At 32.4% G+C, this 21,442-nt stretch overlaps 1 protein-coding gene across 1 annotated transcript; it reads left to right on the plus strand.

The window, feature by feature from the left end:
- The first annotated feature begins 5,844 nt into the window (after positions 1–5,844).
- Positions 5,845–19,793, plus strand: LOC148278823 (tRNA (uracil-5-)-methyltransferase homolog A). The gene is made up of 11 exons (XM_088230845.1): positions 5,845–6,170; positions 6,283–6,453; positions 7,457–7,609; positions 8,393–8,713; positions 10,007–10,144; positions 11,854–11,969; positions 12,528–12,636; positions 14,457–14,579; positions 15,495–15,687; positions 16,237–16,463; positions 19,555–19,793. Exons 1-11 carry the CDS (start codon positions 6,000–6,002, stop codon positions 19,699–19,701), a joined length of 1,869 nt encoding a protein of 622 aa, XP_088086971.1. The 5' UTR covers positions 5,845–5,999; the 3' UTR covers positions 19,702–19,793.
- Positions 19,794–21,442: the final 1,649 nt, after the last annotated feature.

Genomic DNA, 21,442 nt, shown 5'->3' on the forward strand with positions numbered 1-21,442 from the left:
AATTCTCGTCGTGCTCAAATCAAAATTGTGCAAAAATCTAAAAATAATCCAGAAAATACGGGAATACGTGTTAATAAAGAAAATTCAGAGTGCGATTTACCCTGAGCCCTCTAAAATTACGACACTGAACCCATGTCCAACGCGAATTTAGTCATTCTTTAATCGCCAGCCGTGTTTTGACATTTAATTCGAAACCAAAATAAATAAAAAGTAAAATGCCTGATTGTGCCGTGAAAGTGTGCAAAAACTGTTTGGATAAAAGGAAAATGACTTTTAATTGATAAGTAGGTACCTAGGTTTATGATTTAATTCCAAAAATATTTTTTTTAATATTCAAATATTTAATTTAATCAGGTACCTAGGTACTTGTTTATGGTTGAATTCCGAAACATAAAATAACTCATTTTCAAATATATAATTCTTTTTGCAAATGTCAAACTCTGCGTTACTTACCAACAGTGGTGCATTTTGTGTAAGAATCCGTTTTTCGAAAATGTTTCAAATGTCAGTTAAAATTATTTAAGCATAACTAAAAATCCATTCAAAATGAACTAATATGTATAAATTAAGAAATTGTAAGGAAATTAATCAGTTCAGTATCCATCAAAAATGATTTATATTTGTAAACATTAAAATACAAACTTTTTTATAAATAAAAAAAAACTCTTCCGAATTTTTCAATATATGCATTTTAGTCAAATGCAACCCTGGAAGCTCGATGAAAAACACGTATTCTCTCCTAACTGATGAACAAATTAAAGATATATTTACAAAACTAAATTAGATTATGTTGAAAAAAATCGCCATTATATTGGTCCAGTAGTTATTGAATCTATAAAGGACAAACATACATACATACAAAGAATTAAGAATAGTCCAGAAACCGCATACGCACATTAAACAAAAGGCGACTCAACTACTCATAAACGAGGTAGGTTTACGTTTTGACCCATTAGTTTCTTTGTAGACATCGCTCATTACGCAACTCCTGATTTGAATTCAACTATGTCCTTTTAAAGTGTAGAAATACTGCTAGGATCTTAAAGAAACAAGACGGTATCACATTTCATGTGTAATTAGCAAACGAATGTTTAAGTAGCAAATGCATTACTTAAAAATTGAATTATTTTTCCATCTGTCAGATTGTCGAAGAAACAAAATGAACATTTCGTTAGTGTTGCCAGGGTAGTAAACTTTTTTACCCTACTTGGCTCATCTAATGCAAGAACTAATGAAAATTAGACCTCGAATTAAACAACGCCGTGGGGGATATTTGAACGGCATTATCTTTAAAACATTAAATATTATTTAACATGATACAATTTATTTATTTTTTATGTAAAATAAAATTTGTTTTATATTGTAAGTTCAAAGTTCAAAAATTCAATAACTCTTGTTAAATGACCCTTTACTTATCTACTCTGTTGTGTCAATCAATGTTTCCGCTAGCACGATAAAATTTTAGAGAAATTAACAGATTGCTTTTTTAACCTTACATTTGTGTAATGAGTATTTTTTTCCCATCAAGCAACATTACGCTGCGACATCACGAATGCGCGCGGCAAAAGTAGGCAATAGTGCGGGGATTATTGGAAACAGTCCGATGTATTCAAATATGATTATACGCTCCTTCTGGACTATTCTTAATTCTATGCATACATACACTATTTTTTATATATATAGATTTATTGAAGTCTAAAAAACTGAGTATACATTTTAGCCGCCTCTTTCATCTTATTCGTGATCAAACCACCTAGTTTTACTATTATTTCTTGATTTTAAGTCTCTACTCACAATTTAAAAAAATCTTACACCTATTTTATGACCGAACCTGGTAGTTGTCCCGTGGCTAGAGTCGTGGACTCGTGGATAATAGGTTCGGGGTTCAAACCCTACTCTACCACGACTTGATTCATATTTTCTAATACATAGCTATTTACAACTCGATGAAAATGGTCCTCAAAATTAAAATATTTAGGTAAATCATAAGAACACAAATATTTGTTTTGAAAAATATTCAATTCATGTATGTTTACGTGCTTTTTTATTTGTAATCTTTTTTTTTTTTAATATATGAGATCCAGCTATTAATAAAGCTTGCTTGTTTGATCATTAGTAAAAGTTTAAATCAATGTTTTAAAAAACTAATTATTTTTTCATGCGAAAAAGATTATGTCGTCATTTTATTATGAGTCATCGTCAATCTATTCAACTAGATCGACTGATTTCGGAATTTCAGTAAATTAAAACAACAATGACTAATCAATATATATTTTTTTGGGTTATCCCGTATAAGTTGGACAAGTTCACAAATAAGATAGGTACGTTGTGTTCATTTAATCTATTTACGAGTATATCCTCAAATCTAGAAATATCAAAGCATTGTCGGGTTTAGCTCGTACATCGTACATTTATGAGAACAAAGAACAATTAAAAATATCTGCGTAGATGTGATAATCTGCAGGTGTTAGGAAAATATTTATCATTACTGAAGTAGCTCTTCGTGACATTAATTTTAATGTTCAAGGCAAGGACAAATAAGATATTAATTTATAAATCGGGTACTTAAACTGCGCAGCGCCTTACCCGGGGAAATAAAAAACACGAAAAACGTCTGTTTTTTTTTTTTTTTTTTATCATTCGTAAATACTTAATATTTTAACCGTGAAAAGGCGTATGTAGAATACCTACAGTTCTCCGCGTGAAATATTTAAAACCGAAATACTGGACAAATTCATGAGTTTTTTTATCTATTTTTTATTTAAACCAATTGACAGGTTATCAAATAAACCCTTATGGATTTGTATATATTAACAGTTCATTAAATGAACATGTAAAAAGTATGTACAAAAAATATAAGTTACAAACTACATAATAAAAATCACAGAGGTTCGAGATCTTGGTGTCATATTTGACGAAAAACTTGAATTCAAAAGCCACATCAACTACATTACTTCTAAAAGTGTGAAAACTTTGGCTTTCATTCTAAGAACCATAAAGGATTTTGAATCAGTTAAAATAATTAAACTTTTGTATATATCCTTGGAAAGAAGCCAATTGGAGTACAACTCTACTATATGGTCCCCTTTTTACAAAATTCACATAAATAATGTTAAAAAAGTCCAACGACTTCATTTAGAACAAATTAACCACATGTCTTTGTTACTTTTTTTAAAAAAATACCCACTCTGGAGGACCGCAGGACAATAATTGACTTAATATTTCATTAATTCTAAATTCGATTGATTCGAACTCCTAGGTATAATAAATATCAAAGACGTAGAACTAGACAAAATGGTCTATATTATTGTCACTCTTCTCAAACCAACTATCTTTGTCACTCATATATACCTACCGCATATACACAGACTAGAAAATGAATGTACCTCTCATATCGACATTTCTAACTCGAGTCTCGGTGAATTCAAATCATCTCTATAAATATTTTATGATGTTCTATAGTAACAATTAACGAATTATTTGCAAAAGCTACTTATGCCAATGTTCTGGTGTTAACTCATTTTATATTCATAATATACCGAGTTTTTTATATATTTTGTATGCTGACATACATACATGTATCATCTTTTTGGATTTAAGTATCACTCGTCTTTTATTTATATAATAAATTACAATGAACTTCCATCAATAATTTTCACTTACAAACTTAAATATCATATTGTTATATTTTATATTATAAAAGGCACTTGTGCCATATAATAAATAAATAATTTGAGAAAAAAATATGCAAATAAATAATAATTATCTCAGAGAGACGAGAGACAAGACATTACCCTGTCGGAAAGTTTCAGAAGTGAGCTAATTATTTATTTTAATTTGTTGCAACAGAGAAGGAAATCATTTTTGAGAATGGACTTAAATCAGCCAATGACAGGTCATAAGCCTTGTAAATGCCTAGACTTCCATATCCCTTCTCGATTTTTTCCCTCTCTGTTGCAACAAATTTAACATAAATCAAAATAACTCCCTAGGGAGGAAATCCAGCCTGTCTGCAAACATTTGGACATACTCAAAACAACCGAGCTGTCTTTGGACACTTCATTGTAAAGCCTAAGCATTCTTGGCATTGGTGAAAAGAAAAGAGACGAAGAAGTTCGTTCTGTAATTTCCCACAGCAAATTAAGTGTCAGTACGTAGATATTAATTTGGATATAATATCTTAAGCATCCATCTTGCCAGATAAAATTTGATATTAAAGCTAAAGTTCTAAATTCCAGGCTAAAAATATGAAAAATATTCCAGCCTATCGAAGTAATTATTTAAAATACTGATTAATTGTTTCGATAGAGTTGATAAAAATCTCTTAGATAAAAATCCCGAAACATGAAATCGAGTGTAGATAAGTCTACCTTGTTGTGTAGTGGTTCCTGATTTGATTCCTTGCAGGGTGACGTGAAAGATTTACATTTTATTAAAATATGTTTACTATAACGAAGCATAACTTGTATAATAACTATGGGTGGGTAAACAATCACGTATCGTCGCTTCAGTTCGTTTTTGTCCAACAGACTATTTGGAACGAAAACGAAAATGAGTTAAGCGTACAGGAGTTTTAAGAAAGCCTTTATTTATAAAATTCAAATGAAAATAAATAAATAAAGGTCTTTGGTAATTGGAAATTGGATACAAAAATGTTTTTTTGTGCACGGTAAAAATTAGAGCATTAAATTTTGATGTAAAATTTCTTTAAACTTTCTTTAAAACGCACTACTTTGAATGACGTTCATATGAACCATCCAACAATATGAGAGCTTTGAAGGATATCCGGTTTGGTGACCGTAAACGAACCAATCGAAAGAACTGTCATAAAACAACCTTTGACGTCACACGCGGAGTTATTTCAGAAATACAAAACTTTAAAAAATCATAGCGATGATAATACGATATATTAAAATTAAAATTATTTGGCCTAGTTTAATATTCTATTAACAAATAAAAAAAGAAAAAAAAGACACTGAACTTCCTCATTATCATAGTTCCTGGAATGGAACCTAAAGCGTAGGACTGCCTATCTTGCCTTTATACATCTTATAAATTATTGATGTTACATTACGATTGGAGTACCGATGCAGTGCCTTATGTACCACGGAGTGCAGATAAAAAAATGAAGGCGTAGAAATTTAGTAGAATTTCATAAATATTTCACATATTATTATTTTCAAAAAATCTAGAACACAGGCATTGGAAAGTTACATTATTTTTTCGTATTAAAATATTTTCAAACAGCGTCCACGTATTTTCCCAATACAAATAAAAGCTGGGTTTCTTGCGGATAATGGAATATCAGATTATTTTACAATACAGATAAAGACTGGGTTTATTTTGAAAAATGGAATACCAGATTATTTTTAATACGGCCTCGTAGTGTAATGGTCAGGACGTTTGCCTACCATGCAAGAAGTCTCGGGTTCGATTCCCGACATGGTTGATATGAAATATTTATTTAAAAGGGTGTTTTTACACTGGAATATTTCATAGTCCCTGGACTGGTACCTAAAGCGTAAGATTGATCATTTTACCTTCATGTAACAAAATTGATCAAGATACGCTGCAATTTTTGTACCGATTCAGTGCCCAATGCACCATTAGGTGCGGAAAGGGAATGATGATGACGATTTTTTATGAGAAATGTTGAAATTATTATACAATCCATTCCTTGATGAAGTTTTTTGATCTGGGCTGGTATTGCAAACGCTCTCGCGGCCGTATTATCTCGTGTATTTACATACAAAATACACGATAAAAACATTTTTTTCGTGCCGCGAGAGTGGTTCAGAATAGCACCTCTGACCACAAAGTAAACCACAAAATCACAAAATCTATGGAATATTGTGTCAACTGTATTTTTCACAACCTAACCTCAAACCTAACTCAAACTGAAATCTGTCAAACCGGCTTATTCCTTGGCCTACGGCGTGGTTGTGTTTGTTTTTAACCGCATTTAATTTTGGGAAAATAGTTTATATATTCCTTCAAATATGGCTAGCGTTGAGGTTCCAATGGCTGTAGATCCACCGTGCACGTCACCCAAAACGGATATCCCTAAAAACAATGAACTTAACGAATTTTCCTACTTGGAAACTGGAGGTTTTTCATCCGAACTTTTCAAAATTGAATTGAATAATATGCCAAAGTTTTATGGAATAAGCGTAAGATTTGCTCTTAAACTTCGGATAAAAGATAGTAGAATTATTGATAATTATTAGGTATAGAGTTACTGATACGATTGATAAAAATGTGATTTTTTAAACAAATTTATAGGAAGTAAGAAAGCTATTGATTAATAAACTGAAGCTGAATCCAGGAAAGATTAAACCACCACGGAGAGGAAGCAGTTGGATTTATGTGTGTTTCCGTAATGAAGATGATCGAACCAAGGCAATTGCAACTCTCAACGGCTTCAAATGGAAAGGAAAGGAGCTAACTGCTGAGGTGATTTTGGATATTAAACATAAAAATATATATTAACACAAAAACACATGTTTTTACTTGATATTAGGATGGCCACCTGTCTTGTGTTTTACAGGAAGTCTCATTTTTCATCCCATCCATCGATTTGTCCGTGTCCTGCACTTGACCATGCATGGCATAATATATGCGGTGTCTAGGGCTGCCACCTTTCAAAGGGTACATGCCCGGAGATTTCGGATAATTCTCTTTTTTTTTTTTAAATAAATAATTGACAATACATCTTATACAGTGACCAGTTTGTTTATTAAATTCGTACATTTTGATTTGTACATATTTTTTTTTAACAATTTTTCTAGCTCAAGTTTTTTCAAAAACTTAAAAAATCCTTGGCATGTCACAATAATTCATCTTTACAATCAACTCTGACTTCGCCATGCCAGCTGATAAGCAGTTTTGCTCATTTGTCTATAAATCACCCATTTACCCTTTATAGGACACATATTTTGTGTTGATTTACGCCCTGCAAACCTTATAGAATATCTTATTTTTTAAGATAATAAACCTGTAAAGAGCAATCTATGGATTGGCTCAATTTTTTTACTGAACATTGCATTTTAGCAGAAGAGTATTTCTATATACTCTGAGTCATCCATGCACACATATAGGAACATACACAAAGACACACATGCATACGCACATTTACATTCATATATAAAACATACACAAACACATACATTACATGCAGTGCATATACATAGTATAAACCACTCAAGATGTACATTCAGCAGCTATCCCAAATAATCATCTCCAAGAAGAAATTTTCTGTATAAACCAATGTGCAGTTAATAATGTCTACATTAATTTATCTGAGTTGTGCTGACAAAAGGAGGGAATTTTGGGTGTATCAACGAAAAGCACATAGCGGTTCTTTGTTAATTTAACAAAACAAGACATTAAATTCATATTTTATAGCAAAAACACAATGCAGCTGGTGAATTTTGCCATAATAAGTTTTTCTTTTAAGGTTGCCGATCCAACTCCTGACCCTCTTGTGAAGAAACGGAAACTTGATGCTGAAGGGGAAGGAGATGGTAAGAAAAAGAAAAAGGATAAAACTCAAGAAGAACAAATTAAAGACAGTACCACACCATATTGGAATATACCGTATGAGAAACAGGTAAAACAAATTAATCAATTATCGGTAGTTCTTATTCGAAGCCAGGCGCCATGGCGCGGTTGGTAAGACAGCTAACTGCATTCATCCAGCTAAACCAATTCAACAGTTTTCCAATTTTTGTACTTCTTCTTATACCAGTTGGTTTTATCAACAATGTTTTGAGTATGTCCAAATTACACAGTGTGTAAAGTGGCCACTTAAACCAGCCAATGACAGGTAATAAGCCCTGTAAATGCCTAGACTTCCATATTCCCTTCTCAGAATGTTTTCCTCTCTGTTGCAACAAAATTAGATCTAAATAACTACTTGGGAAGGAAATCCAGCCTGTCTACAAGCATTTAGAAATACTCGAAATATTGTTGACAGAATTGACTATTTATGATTCTATGGTTTTAAGTATCGATTTTGGTTTTGATCTGACAATTTATGTAAATAATTTTATTGATGTGATTAGTATTTGAAGCCCCAAAATTCTAATCTATGCATTTAACTAAGATAATGTAATATTAACAACTATGTTTATTATAAAAATAGATACCTTAGCAGATTAGACATGATGCATGAACTTGTGTTTTTAAAAAAAAATATATATTAAAAGTATTTGTAGTGCGTTTTACGTAAATATTTCAATTTTGGAGTAAATAACTTTGCTAGAAGATGAAAATCTTCCACTTTTAGACCCATTAACACAAATAGCACAGATAACTTCCTCAAAAAGATGGTCATTATGATTTACAAATGTCGGTCGAGAAGTTATAATGAATTATGCCTTTTTCATTTTAGATCGAGTTAAAACACACGGCAGTGCGCTACATCATGTATAAAATGGGTAATGATCTTTGGAAGGCTCACCCAAACCTCCGCCCGTACATTGAAGCTCAGAGAAAGTTAAATGACGGCTTGATGTGCGAGTTCGGAGCCATCCGGACGGCTGAAGCCATTGATGGATACAGGAACAAGTGCGAGTTCACCGTCGGTGTTGACACCAAGACTAAGTTAACTACTGTCGGTTTCAGGATCGGCGGATATATCACTGGCGACACTGGGGTGGCACCCGTAGAAAATCTAGTTCATATATCTGATGCTATGAAGAAAGCTGTTTTAGTAAGTACTTTAATAATGTTGTTTTTTTTTATAAAACTCCACAGTTAGTAATTTTAATATAAAGTATTAATCAAACTTCTTGGTTTTAGTTTTGTTAACTTATTTATTGACCATCTAACACTTTCGCCTACGTAGGCATCTTCAGGACTGGTAAATAGTTAACATTTCAACTTAAATATAATGTTTCACAAGTTTATGGAGGTGAGAAGATCAGCTCAGTAATTTATAAAATCTATTTTATTTTTACAAATGGTTTTGCTAGTTTAAAACGTTCGCAATTATGGTGACTTTAGCTGTCAAAATTGTGTCTCCCATTTAGGAAATGACGGCTATAGGCTATGTGAAACTGAAGTAATTATTTGGTTGGAGGAGATATTATTGTCCCTATAAAAAACAGCCAGCAAAAAAAGTGTCCCAGTAATAGTAAAATAAGATTTACTTCAAATCGTCAACTACGGTCCAATCGAAAGTGAAATATTAAAAAAATATAAGAAAATTATGATATGTGTTATGAAATTATGAGTGGATCCTATCAGATAAAAGTGTTCAGGAACGTGTTAAAGGTGAGGAGAAAACGCACGGCGAATACATTCAAATTCCATTAAGTTTAAGAAAGACACAAGAAAGTTACACGTAAATCCGTGCCAAAGCATATTTAATAATTAATATGTAGAATTTTTATTTGTTAAATGGGGATGGAGCTCCTACCGCAGTTGGAGATGACATAAGAAACTAAGTTAATGTCCGATGTGTATTTATTACATGCTAAATAAAATACTAGTTATGAATAAAATAAATGGAATAAAACTTGGTTATGAAGCGCGAGAGTAACAAGTAAAAGGCGATGATGAATAGACAGGCTGACTTAACTCGTGTTCTTTTGTTCTTCACGTCCTCTATGGTGGGGGTGAAGTACTCCAAAACGTTGCTTTGGATTTATCATCCGATCTCGTTATTAAGAGTTAAAACCCCGTGTGCAATAATGTTGGTCTTGCACAGTATTATGTAAATGCCAAGTTGCTTCTTCGGTCGACGCTCTAGATTTCAATGTGTCTCAACGATCTATGGACGTTGTACCCACAAATAGCTTTAATGTGGCAATTAGTAATTCAACTTTTTTCATTCACTTGATTGCTTTCAAGTTTTAACTATTGTTATTATTGTTTTCAGGGTTTTTTTTTTATCCTAACTGAAAGACATTTAAGTGGAAAAAATACTGACTCTAAAAAAGGGTGAATTTTTGTCTTAAACGACTCCAAGTGAAGCTTCAAATGTATTTGTATTTCTTGTCAGGTTTTCCAAGACTTTGTGCGAGCTAGTCCTATAAAGCCGTACAATCCTGAAGACCACAGTGGTAACTGGTCCCAGGTGACGATGCGGCAGTCAGCCACCTCGGGAGACTTGATGTTGGTTTTTGGAATGAACCCAAAGGTGAGAAATAATATATTTATCCTCTTTTTACCACTGGGAAATTGCATTGTTTGCGTGATTTTACATACAAAAATGACAAAGCTAATTTGGAATGATTAGTCAAACAGTTAAGCTGCTGGTTTTTTGTTTAATTTTTTCCAAATTGCTTATCAAAAAATCTGCTTAACTTGTGAAACGTATTTTCAATATATTAAGCTGGATGAACTATAATTTTAATGAATTATAAGCTTTTTCACAAAACTTCAAAAAGATTTGGAACAGACTGCCAAGCTTTTAAAAAAAATACTCAAATCTTGTATGTAAGAGGTTTTAAAAGCACCCAGTAGCTCAATTACAAATAACTATCGACGTGCTTAAAAACATGCTAAGCATTTGAGCGATCATAATGAACAATAATGAACATGCTTAAGTTATCGCAGTCATAAGTCAATGCGTGTGTAATCTTTAGAGATTTTTTGACTTAGGTCAATGCTCGTGGCGGTTTGTTTTTTGTTTTCCTCATAAATAAATACAGTTCACTGGCGAAAAATCGGCGTTTACTATTATAAATAATACAATACATTGCATTCGCAAAATAGTAAGGAGTATCAATACAAAAAAGTGAAAATTAAATTACAATTACTATGGCAACTGCTTTTCTTGACATTTGTTTTACCAACTGCCGGCTAAATGCAATAAATAGCATGATAAATAATAAATAAATAAATAAAAATAGCAGTTTTGGAATATTTTCTATATTTACACTGGTGAAATTCAAACATGTGATTGCGCAGCAAGATTATATGTTGCGAAACGCAAATATTTTGACATTTAATCTTAGATGTTCATGGATGTTCCATTGTGATCGCGAATACAATAAACCATGGTGAGAAATTGATATTACGTCGCTTATTAGCACGCTTATAGTTATTTGTGATTGAGCTACAGAAATAGAACAGATTTGTGTTCAACTTGATAAAATAAAATCACAAACTAAGAATCATTTTTAATAACTTTTTACACATTTCTAATGAAGTTTTAATAATCAATAAACGTTTTCCCAACTGTTTACTTATTTAGTTGATGACAAAAAATACTGCATATTATCATATAAATAGACTTCTTCTTCCTGGCTGTATGTCCCATTTACTTGAGATCAGCCCTCCTAGTCTTCAGTCTACATGTCGGACTAGGAGATTTCCACCAGTTGCCACCTGACGCCGAGACAGTAACCCCCCTCGCTAACTGGGGCTTAGGATGCCACCGTTGACTATTGTTTCTCCGCTGCCATCCTCAGGGCAATGTCCTGCCCGACGCCGCTGTATGTCCGAGTGGCCTGAGAGAAGATTTACGCCCCTTCCTTCGTTTTGTCATACCGAAGCACATCATCTCCCCCATCTCTGCCGTTGAGGTCTTCACCCGTAGCCCTGGGCAAGGGATCGCGTTATACCCCACAATACTGAGCCCTTATCCAAACTTAGTCACCTAAACACTTCGGTCTACTGAAGTAAGAATTGAGAAGGTGACTCAGTCCCCCAGGAGTCTGGTTAATGGTTTCATTAAGGTATGACAGGCAAATATATGCCAACAAACCATCACCCGAAACCAAGAACATTATATAAATAGACTATAATTATTAAAATAAATGTATCTATAGTGAGTTTGTGATGTCAAAAAAAAGGAAATGAATTAAAATCTGTCCAAAAAGTTTACCTAATATCTTGTTTCAGGATTTATCTGAGGACATTCTGGTAAATGTCAAGAAATCATTAGTGGAGCATTTTACTTCTGACGAAACTAAACAAGGCAATGTCAAATCATTGTATTTCCAACTTATTGTTCGCAGGTACTAGTCAATTATTTATTTATTCTTTTTTTTTTTTCATTATAAACAATAAAAATAATGTGTCCTTACTGGGGCAACCCATGTCAAAGACACAACAATATGCTTTCATTTTTTTTGCAAGTGAATATACATACCTAGAAAGCATAATATGCAGAGAGAAATTCACAAAATTTGAAAACAGGTTAAAACACTACAAATATATTTCATTTCTCTCCGTATACCCATATATTATTTATATTATAAAACATAAAAAACATCATAAATGTATGCATAGCAGGTATTTCAAAATTGGTTTGGCCGAATGATATAGTCCATTTTACTTCTACCTACCTCCATTATCTATTTTTTTAATGCTTTTTTAAACATTCTTTACCAATTGTTTTAATGGACAGCAGAAGTTTGCATCTTTATTTAATTTATTTGAATTATTGTTACTTTCTATTGAAAGCTATAATTATTAGCAGTGTTGTATTAATATTTACATGAAATATTACAACTTTTAAATAAAAATAGAAACCACATTGTTGTTATAATATGCTGCATTTATTACAATTTAAGGCAATCAAGAGATCCGCTACCCGACCCTGAATTGCTATGGGGAGAAACACATATTTATGATACTATTCTTAGACTCAACTTCAGAATTTCTCCGGTTGCTTTTTTCCAGGTTAATATTTTGCTGTATTTATTTGTTTAACTGTGGATGTACTGTGTGAGATTATTAATTTTATTGTGCTCTTAGAAACTACAAATGATTGTAACTACAACTTCATGCAAATTAGAAGCTGAATAAAATATTGGATAATCGGTCAATTTTACATACTAAATAATATTTTGTGTGAAATTACTTAATTAAAATTAATGATGGCTGGTTTTGTAATACGAATGTTCCTTAGTGAAGGCTTAAAAATAAACTCAGCTTTAGTTGTTTTTTTAATACATAATATTTATTATACAAATTTTACTAAAGCTTTACACAATAGGTTCATTTTCTCTATGTTTACAAAGTTAGCAGAGTCATCTTCGACTGTCTACAAAGAAAAATCGATATTTGTGTACGAAAATGAGTATATTAGCATGAACATTTAAAGTATCTTCATCGGTAACCTATAATCGAACATGTTTAGAAGAAAACAATATATGTATACTCTGCTTTTCATACAGAAAACTTAGTTTTACTTTGTAGATAAAATTGAAGATAAATGTTAACTTCCCATTATTATCGGGGCCCTGGGCCCATGTTCTAATGGAAAGTTTAAATTTATCTTCAATTTTAGTAAAATTAAGTTTTCTGTATGAAAAATAGAATACGTTTACAATTTTTTTTTCTAAACATATTCAATTACAGGTTACCAACGAAGATACTTTGAATTTACATACAAATCTACACATTTTCATACATACATATTTATTTTACTTTATACCTGCTTTTCATACAGAAAACTTAGTTTTACTTTGTAGATAAAATTGAAGATAAATGTTAACTTCCCATTGTTATCGGGGCCCTGGGCCCATATTCTAATGGAAAGTTTAAATTTATCTTCAATTTTAGTAAAATTAAGTTTTCTGTATGAAAAATAGAATACGTTTACAATTTTTTTTTCTAAACATATTCAATTACAGGTTACCAACGAAGATACTTTGAATTTACATACAAATCTACACATTTTCATACATACATATTTATTTTACTTTATACCGTCTCGATATGTACCGATGAAAATATAATTTGTCGCGGCCCTGATTATGTGTATACAGAGTCGCGTGCACAGAGTTTTTAACTAGGGTGGACAGTAGAAAAAAGGTTTTATAAAATATAAGTAATAAATGTTGCCAAACAGTTTCCTTCACTCGTCACATTAGTTTTTTGTCCATAAAGGATAACCGAGAAAACGCCTTGTTTCTTAAAACGCTTAAATACATATTTCCGTCACTATCACAAGTTTCACTGAACTCCATTTAAATTTTTATCATCAAAATAAACGTGGACCATATTCTCGATTGTATGAAAGAAATAGATTCAAGGCGTTTGAGGTTATTTTTTTGACATTTGATCTTTGATCATCTTTTATTAAATAATAATTGAAAAAAACGCTAGATGTCAGTAACGTATTCGTTTTTCTTTCTAAAACAGTTCACTAAAGTTTATGAAAAGCACTGCCTACAAAGTTAGCCATACATGCGTAATTACAACTGAAAAAAACACATATTCACGTTTTGTTCATGTAAACAACAGCTGCAATATGAACAAAATAAGCATTTGTAGTTTGTGCCTGGCCGATGGCGGCGCGCTGATCGGTATGACACAATACTTAACTGAATTATATCTGGCGCATTTTTCAAATTTTACAAATAGTTACTCACATATTTTATATAATTTTTTGCTATTGGTTTGATGAAATTCTAGTAGGGTGAGCACTGCTTATGTGCCTATATGGAACCACACCACTGTGTACACATATATTAAAGTTATTATTTAATTTCTAGATCAATACGGCTGCTGCGGAAAAGTTGTATCAGACAGCTATTGAGTTGGCACAACCTGAAATGAAATGCACTGTGGTAGATATCTGCTGTGGAACCGGAACTATTGGGCTCTGCTTTGCAAAGGTAACTTCTTTCCAAATCAGCATTACTGTAAGTTTATTGTTTAGATGAGAGTGACATACGCGTTACCACGTTTGCTGGTTCATCACCGGCAATCTATGAGACATTTCGCCTTTGACTGCGACGCATGTAACATATTTTTTTATTAATTCTTATAGCTGCCCTTTTTGGGCTTATAACATAGTCTTGCCAATCATTTTTAAGCAAAAATTAGTCTAGAGTCACTCCTTGATTATGCAGATGTATGTTATCCAGATGCTAATGCTGAATTTCTTGATAAGGTGGAACGATGGCAGAATGTCTGTACATGTTATATCTTTAATCTTTACAAATTCGACCACATAACTGGCTCAGTATCAGGCATAGAAGAAACATTCACATTCTATCACTTCTTCACAATATTTTAAATAATCCCACTTCGCCTGTTTATCTGAGAGAGCTTTTTCAACCTCTATCACAGCATGGGCATTGACATTTGAGTTGGCCAGGTGTTTTTTTACCATCACTTCTCCCGATAATGATATTTTCTGGCTATCATGATATTACTACATAGTTCAGTGCCATCTCTTCGCGCCTACATTATTAAATAAACCATTATTTTTAATAAAAACACAACATATTGCCAACTTGTCAAAAATTACATCTCTTTAATATGCAACATGGGCCCTTAAAAGTTAATGAAGTTTATTTTTGCATTTTCCTTAAAATGGTTTGCTTTATCTTACTTTATTCATGTTACCCATTTTGTCCATTTTGATAAAAACTTAACAATGATTAAACTTTTACTTTTTTGGTGCAACTGGCCATTGCCTTTAAATTTTATCACTATATTAAAAATATGTTCTTCAGAATTTGATATAAAAAGTGATTTCAATAAGAAATATATTTTAAAAACTAATGATAACTTGTTCTTCGCAGCACTGTGGACAGGTTCTTGGCCTGGAGTTGGTTCCTCAGGCAATCACCGACGCCAAGTTTAATGCTGTGTCTAATGACATTACCAACGCGGACTTCTTTGCCGGTCGGGCTGAAGATATTCTGTCCAGCGTCGTGGCAAGGTCAACTAACGATGATGTCATAGCCATTGTGGATCCACCAAGAGCTGGTTTACGTTAGTATTGAATTATTTAAACATTGTAATAATTGAGCCCTTGCCCCGAATAATGTTGTAGACTAGAATATTGTTGGATTTATTTATTTTATTTATTTACACTGTTTATCAAAATACAATTTTACATTCACTTTGCCCAGCTAACAAGGGTACATACCCAGTTCTAAGCTAGGCAGATACAACGTTATTCGGGGCAAGGGCTCAATTGTACACTTATGTATGGAAGTGAAACTGGCAGAAGGATGAAAGCAGAGTGAACGCGGTCGAAATGCGATCCCTTAGACGAATGTCTAGGTAATCAATGAATGACAGATTTATGAATGATGAAATCTGAGAAAGGTATAATGGATGATGAATGAATGGTAAAACAGATATACATGCTGTGTCCGGAAAATAATGTCAGTGAGTCGATTACAAAGAAGTTATTGAACTTTTCATTACGACACATCAAAATTCTTCAAAATAGGCTCCTTCTGCGTTGATGCATCGGCCAGAATCATAATATATTGTGATATAAATAGGTTGGGTTTTATAAATGTGTAATTTCAGACATGCGGGCAATAACACAACTGCGTCGCATGAAGCAGATAAAGAAATTGGTATTTTTATCCTGCGATCCTTTGGCCGCCATAAAGAACTTCATCGACCTCGGGCGCGCCAGCTCCAAGACGATGCACGGAGATCCCTTCATCGCAACTAAAGCCATTCCTGTAGATATGTTCCCTTACACCAAGCACACTGAGCTGGTAATACTATTCCAGAGACTACCAGAAGAGGTATGACAAACTTTCATTCATTATTAGTTTGGCACGATCTAGATTTTGTTTACTTTTGTGTATTAATTTTATGTAGAATAACATTTTTAAAGAATCATGAGTTAAATAGTGATTGATGAATATCAAAAGTCAATCCAAAATACACTTCCAAATAATGTTGCTTATATATATGCATCTGTTGAGCCAAATATGTAAATTGTTATTCTTTTTTTGAATATTCAAAATGCAATTATATCGCCCTCGATAAAAGGCTTTAAAGTGAATTTGTAGGAAGCATATTCATAAATCCCCAATGCCCTATCCTTTCAGGGTGTTTTGGTATAACTCAAAAATATGTCTCCCGTTCTGGACATGTCAAAAAACTCGGGCACTTGTTATTAATTAGCACTGTTCAATTTTGTAACAAAACAAAATAGGCCCTGACTAGCACCTCTTAACGCCCAATTTCACTGTAGTATCTAGGCTACGCCATAAACGTATTATAAAATAATTAGCTTTTTTTCTCTTATTACTGGGGTGGATACCGCGTTAGGTATCTCCATCTGACAAGTCTACTATTTACGAAGCTGTTTCGAGTGGATTCCGAAACATCCCAAATAGTTAACTCGTCGGGTATTTACGAATATGCTTATGGGAGAGTCCATTAAAGATTTTGTTTTTAATTAATTTCAAAACTATGCAGGTAAGATAGGTGTTATGTAAAACTATTAAGACCATGTACGATAAATACCAAAAACATTTTTTAATGTCGGTATTCTTATTCTTGGAGGCGGAAGTCAGTGCTATGTGAGCTTGTGACGTCACTGCAACCTGTAAACATCTATTGTGGCGGGTCCCCGTGAATAGTTCTCGCCTTCCAAACCCACTTCTATAAAGAGCCTGGCTACTGTGTGGAAGGCGAGAGTTCTCATTTTGCTCAATCTCCCCCACCAAGCCCAGATTCGTAAAGTATCAGGCTATTGGGTAGGTGGTGAGCTCATTAACATCGTCAGGTTAAACCGGTGGTCCCCCGAGGATGAGGCTCCTTTTATGATGTAAAGCATCACATTCACACAGAATGTGTATGGGTGTTTCCTCATCTGCACTGCAGAACCTACATTTAGAAGTTTTGGAAAGGTTCATTCTAGCGAGGTGTTTGTTCAATCTGCAGCGCCCTGGGTGGGCTCAAGTGATAACCCTCACTTGATAAGGCTGAGCTTTTTTAGGTTGAAAGTGAACCTTTTAGAGTACCCTTTTATCAGTTCCTTCGCATGGTGCTGACCAGTTTATGTCGGTATACCTAAATGACATTCATTTATTTATTTATTAACGGACATTGTCCATGTATACAATTTATAAGGTTTAATTATTACAATAAAAGAATAGTTTAAAACATTTAAAGAAAAAAGAAAGAAGCATTGACAAACATAAGGGACATCGAGACAAGATCTGGACTATTTATTTAGTGCTCGTTTAAATCGTTGTAAACTTAAACCAAAAAAGTCCAGATCCTGTCTTGAGTTAACAATACGACAAAGGCGGGTCATTGGAGAATTTAGGCCATAGTTTGTTCTATGCTGATCGATGAACAGTACTTCATTGTTTCTCAATCTACGAGTCGGAATATTGAATTTTACTTGTCCCAGTAATGATGGAACATCGATTATACCATTTAGTATGCCGAACATATATATGGAGTCAATATTAGTTCTACGTTTTTGTAGACTAGAAATATTTAACATTGACTCTATTTCAGCATAAGAATAATTATCTCTCTCTAGTCCAAGCATCCACGCTATTTTTCGAAGCAAGCGATGTTGGACTGATTCAATGTGATTTATGCGATTGACATAGAATGGAGACCAGACCACTGAGGCATATTCAAGAAGAGGGCAAACAGTTGAGCAATAAAGAGTTTTGATTGTACGGACATTAGTAAAATCAGAGGATATTCTGTTAATGAAGCCAAGTAATTTCAGTGATTTATTTACTGTATTATCTATATGCTCGTTGTACGTCAGTTTATAGTCCAAAACAACTCCTAAATCTCTGATGGACTTGACTACATCAATTTTGGAGTTTTCTAATAGGTACTCGAAGGAAATTGGTTGTTTTGTTCTATGAAATGACATTATTTTGCATTTTTAAATATTTAGTTCTAATTTATTGACTTAATTCATAAATATAAGTTTAATTTTTCATTGTATAAATCCGTCGATTTTATGAATGCTGTATAAGAAGGTTTTTAATGTTAACGCCAGGATATATGCACGTCCCGATATCCATGGGTGTCGGCTCATACGACGCAGCTTAAAAATCTGAGAAAAAAGATACAATAAATATATAACTGAATTTCGGCTATAATGGTCCATCAGTCAGTGGCCTTTTTACCGTTGATATAAAAATGATTTATTAACCCTTTCTTCCCGTTCACTTTACTATTACTATTTTACTATTCACTTAAATACCCTCTTTTATGCACACACTTATGTGCTCTAATTTTTATGCCTCCTCTTTCACAGTAGTAGCCGCTCGATTGTGGAATAATCTACCCACTAATGTTAGAGACGCCCCTTCTTTATTTACATTTAAGTCAAGATTGAAATGTCACTATCTAAATATTCAAATTGTTCCTTTATCCTTCTTCTTTCCTTCCCATCCCCTCTCCTCTCTTCATAGTAAAGTGTTATTTTTTTATACATATATTTTTTTTTGTTAATCTTTGCTTTTAATTTTTGTATAAAATTGTAAGATTCAATATGTCCATGTATTTATAATTTTCTCAAACTGAACGGTTTGGGTAGGTAGGAAGAAATTGCCTTAAGGCAATATACCCGCCCTTATATGTATATTTATTGTATATGTATATAAAGTGTCAAATAAATAAAATAAATAAATACTTACATCAAACTTATTCACTTTTTTATTTTATTAATATCAACGGTGATGTCTTTTAATTGGCTTTGTAACTTTACGATTTATTTTGTTATTTTTTTTCGTATCCCTTGAATTAATAAATAAATCAATGTGAGAAAGGCTATCTCAAATGTGAGAGCAATTTTAATATTTTTTAAATCTATTTCACAATAAATATTGAATCTGTTTTTTCCAGGAATTATCATCTATGGCTAGTGAAGGTATCGTGGAAAATACGGAACCAGAAGCGGAGTTAACCGAATCACTTTCTCCAGAAAAGACTTCTGAAGCATTGCCTGGTGAAAAAATTCCTTCTGAAGAGACAAGTGAAGCCACAGTTTAAAATTACTCATGTAATTAAATATGTACATACATTTTTTATGGACACAATATTATTTACTATAATATTCTAAATAAATTCCTATTTCGATATTTTATTTATTTATTTTTTATTTTATTTATTTGGATAACCAACAGCTATAATTATCTCATATTTATATAACAAAACAAATAACAAATAAGCCAATTACAGGTTTTCACAAGTAGCATCACAGTAAGTTAAAAAAGATTCTCAAACATAAAATGAATAGTAATTAAATGTAAATTTAAAAGAAAAGAAAAAAATACTACGAATTATTTCGAAAGCAAACGCCGCACGTTATTAAGATTATTTTCAAATAAATCTATGTTAAATGATTTATTTATTACATTAAAATTATTAAAAGTTCGCCATAAATATGAATTTTGCCTATAATTAGATGAAACAAGAGGTATGTGAAGAAGAGGGTTATTTCTTAAAACTTTGGAAGGAACATTGATAGAAAGTTTGCAAAGTAGTTCAGGACAGTCAATTGAACCAGAGGCAATTTTAAGTAAATAAATTATATCCGCTATTTCACAACGTTTTTGCAGAGGCAGTAGGTGATGTTTTTTACATATATGAATATACTGGTCAGATTTAAACTCAAGTTTCAACCGAGTTTACAACAATATTTAACAATATTTATCTCTTGCTTTATTCTCACATCTAATTATTTATATAAGAAAAGCAAAAGTTGAATTTTTTAAAGGTTTTTAATTATATTGCAGGCATGTTTTTAAAAAAATCAATCATTATATTGTTTTGCTTTAATAAAATAACATTTAACCAATATCAATACAATTTTATAAATGTTTGTCATAATTTTCAAAGGAAATACCTGGAATGAAACCTTCCACAAAGCTACTCTCGGAAAGCAAATAAATAAATACTGGCTAGACAATAACTTATTAACACTTAATATTTAAAAAACAAAATACCTGACGTTCTCATTGAAAAAAAGTTCATAGAATAACTTCAAGTTAATGCTGCATTTGAGACATATTGAATTTTTATAATAACAGTGGTACTTGTTCCTGTCCACAGATAAATTGACCAACATCTTTGCTGGAAATCTCATATAAACAACTGATATATTAAGAAAACTATTCTACAACTTAAGAAATGTGTTAGACCACAGCACTCTTCGTTCGGTGTATTTTGCACTCTTCCAATCAGTGGCAACATATGGTATAATAGGATAGGGTGGTTGTGTTCAGGCAATCTATAGACCACTCATGATAACCCAAAAAAAAATACTAAAAATCATATATAAATATCCTCTTATCTTTTCATCCGATTCATTGTTCAAAGAGGCCAAAGTCCTTTCAATTAGACAACTTTACTTTAAGTCATGTCTGATCAAATTTTGGACCTCTGGTAAACAAAGAACTCGACAAAAAATATTAACAAGATATTCCTCTAACGTGAATTACTACGTACCAAAAAGTGAAACAACTTTGGCTAAGAGGCATTTCTCTGTGGTAGGTCCAAGGATCTGTAATTTACTGGATCAGGCGACAAAGGAGTCTGAGTCATTTTCAAAATTCAAATCTGGTTTGAGTAATTGGTTTGCTCGAACGGGAATGGACCACTGGGATGGAATGTGGAATAATTGGTGAATGACCAATATGTATGTTTAAATGTAAAATGTAAAAAGTGGTATAATGTATAAAGCATTAATGATATGTATCAACTTAATATGTGTATATAATATGAATATGTT

This window comes from Micrasema longulum, unplaced genomic scaffold, assembly GCF_059751315.1.
Source record: "Micrasema longulum isolate JH-2025_06_02 unplaced genomic scaffold, ASM5975131v1 h1tg000823l, whole genome shotgun sequence".
NCBI classification, from domain to species: Eukaryota; Metazoa; Arthropoda; class Insecta; order Trichoptera; family Brachycentridae; genus Micrasema; species Micrasema longulum.

Coding starts and splice junctions, on each gene's coding strand:
- LOC148278823 (XM_088230845.1), top strand. CDS start 6,000: ATGGCTAGCGTTGAGGTTCCAATGGCTGTAGATCCACCGTGCACGTCA. Junction 6,171..6,282: donor CAAAGTTTTATGGAATAAGC/GTAAGATTTGCT, acceptor ACAAATTTATAG/GAAGTAAGAAAGCTATTGAT. Junction 6,454..7,456: donor GAAAGGAGCTAACTGCTGAG/GTGATTTTGGAT, acceptor TTTTCTTTTAAG/GTTGCCGATCCAACTCCTGA.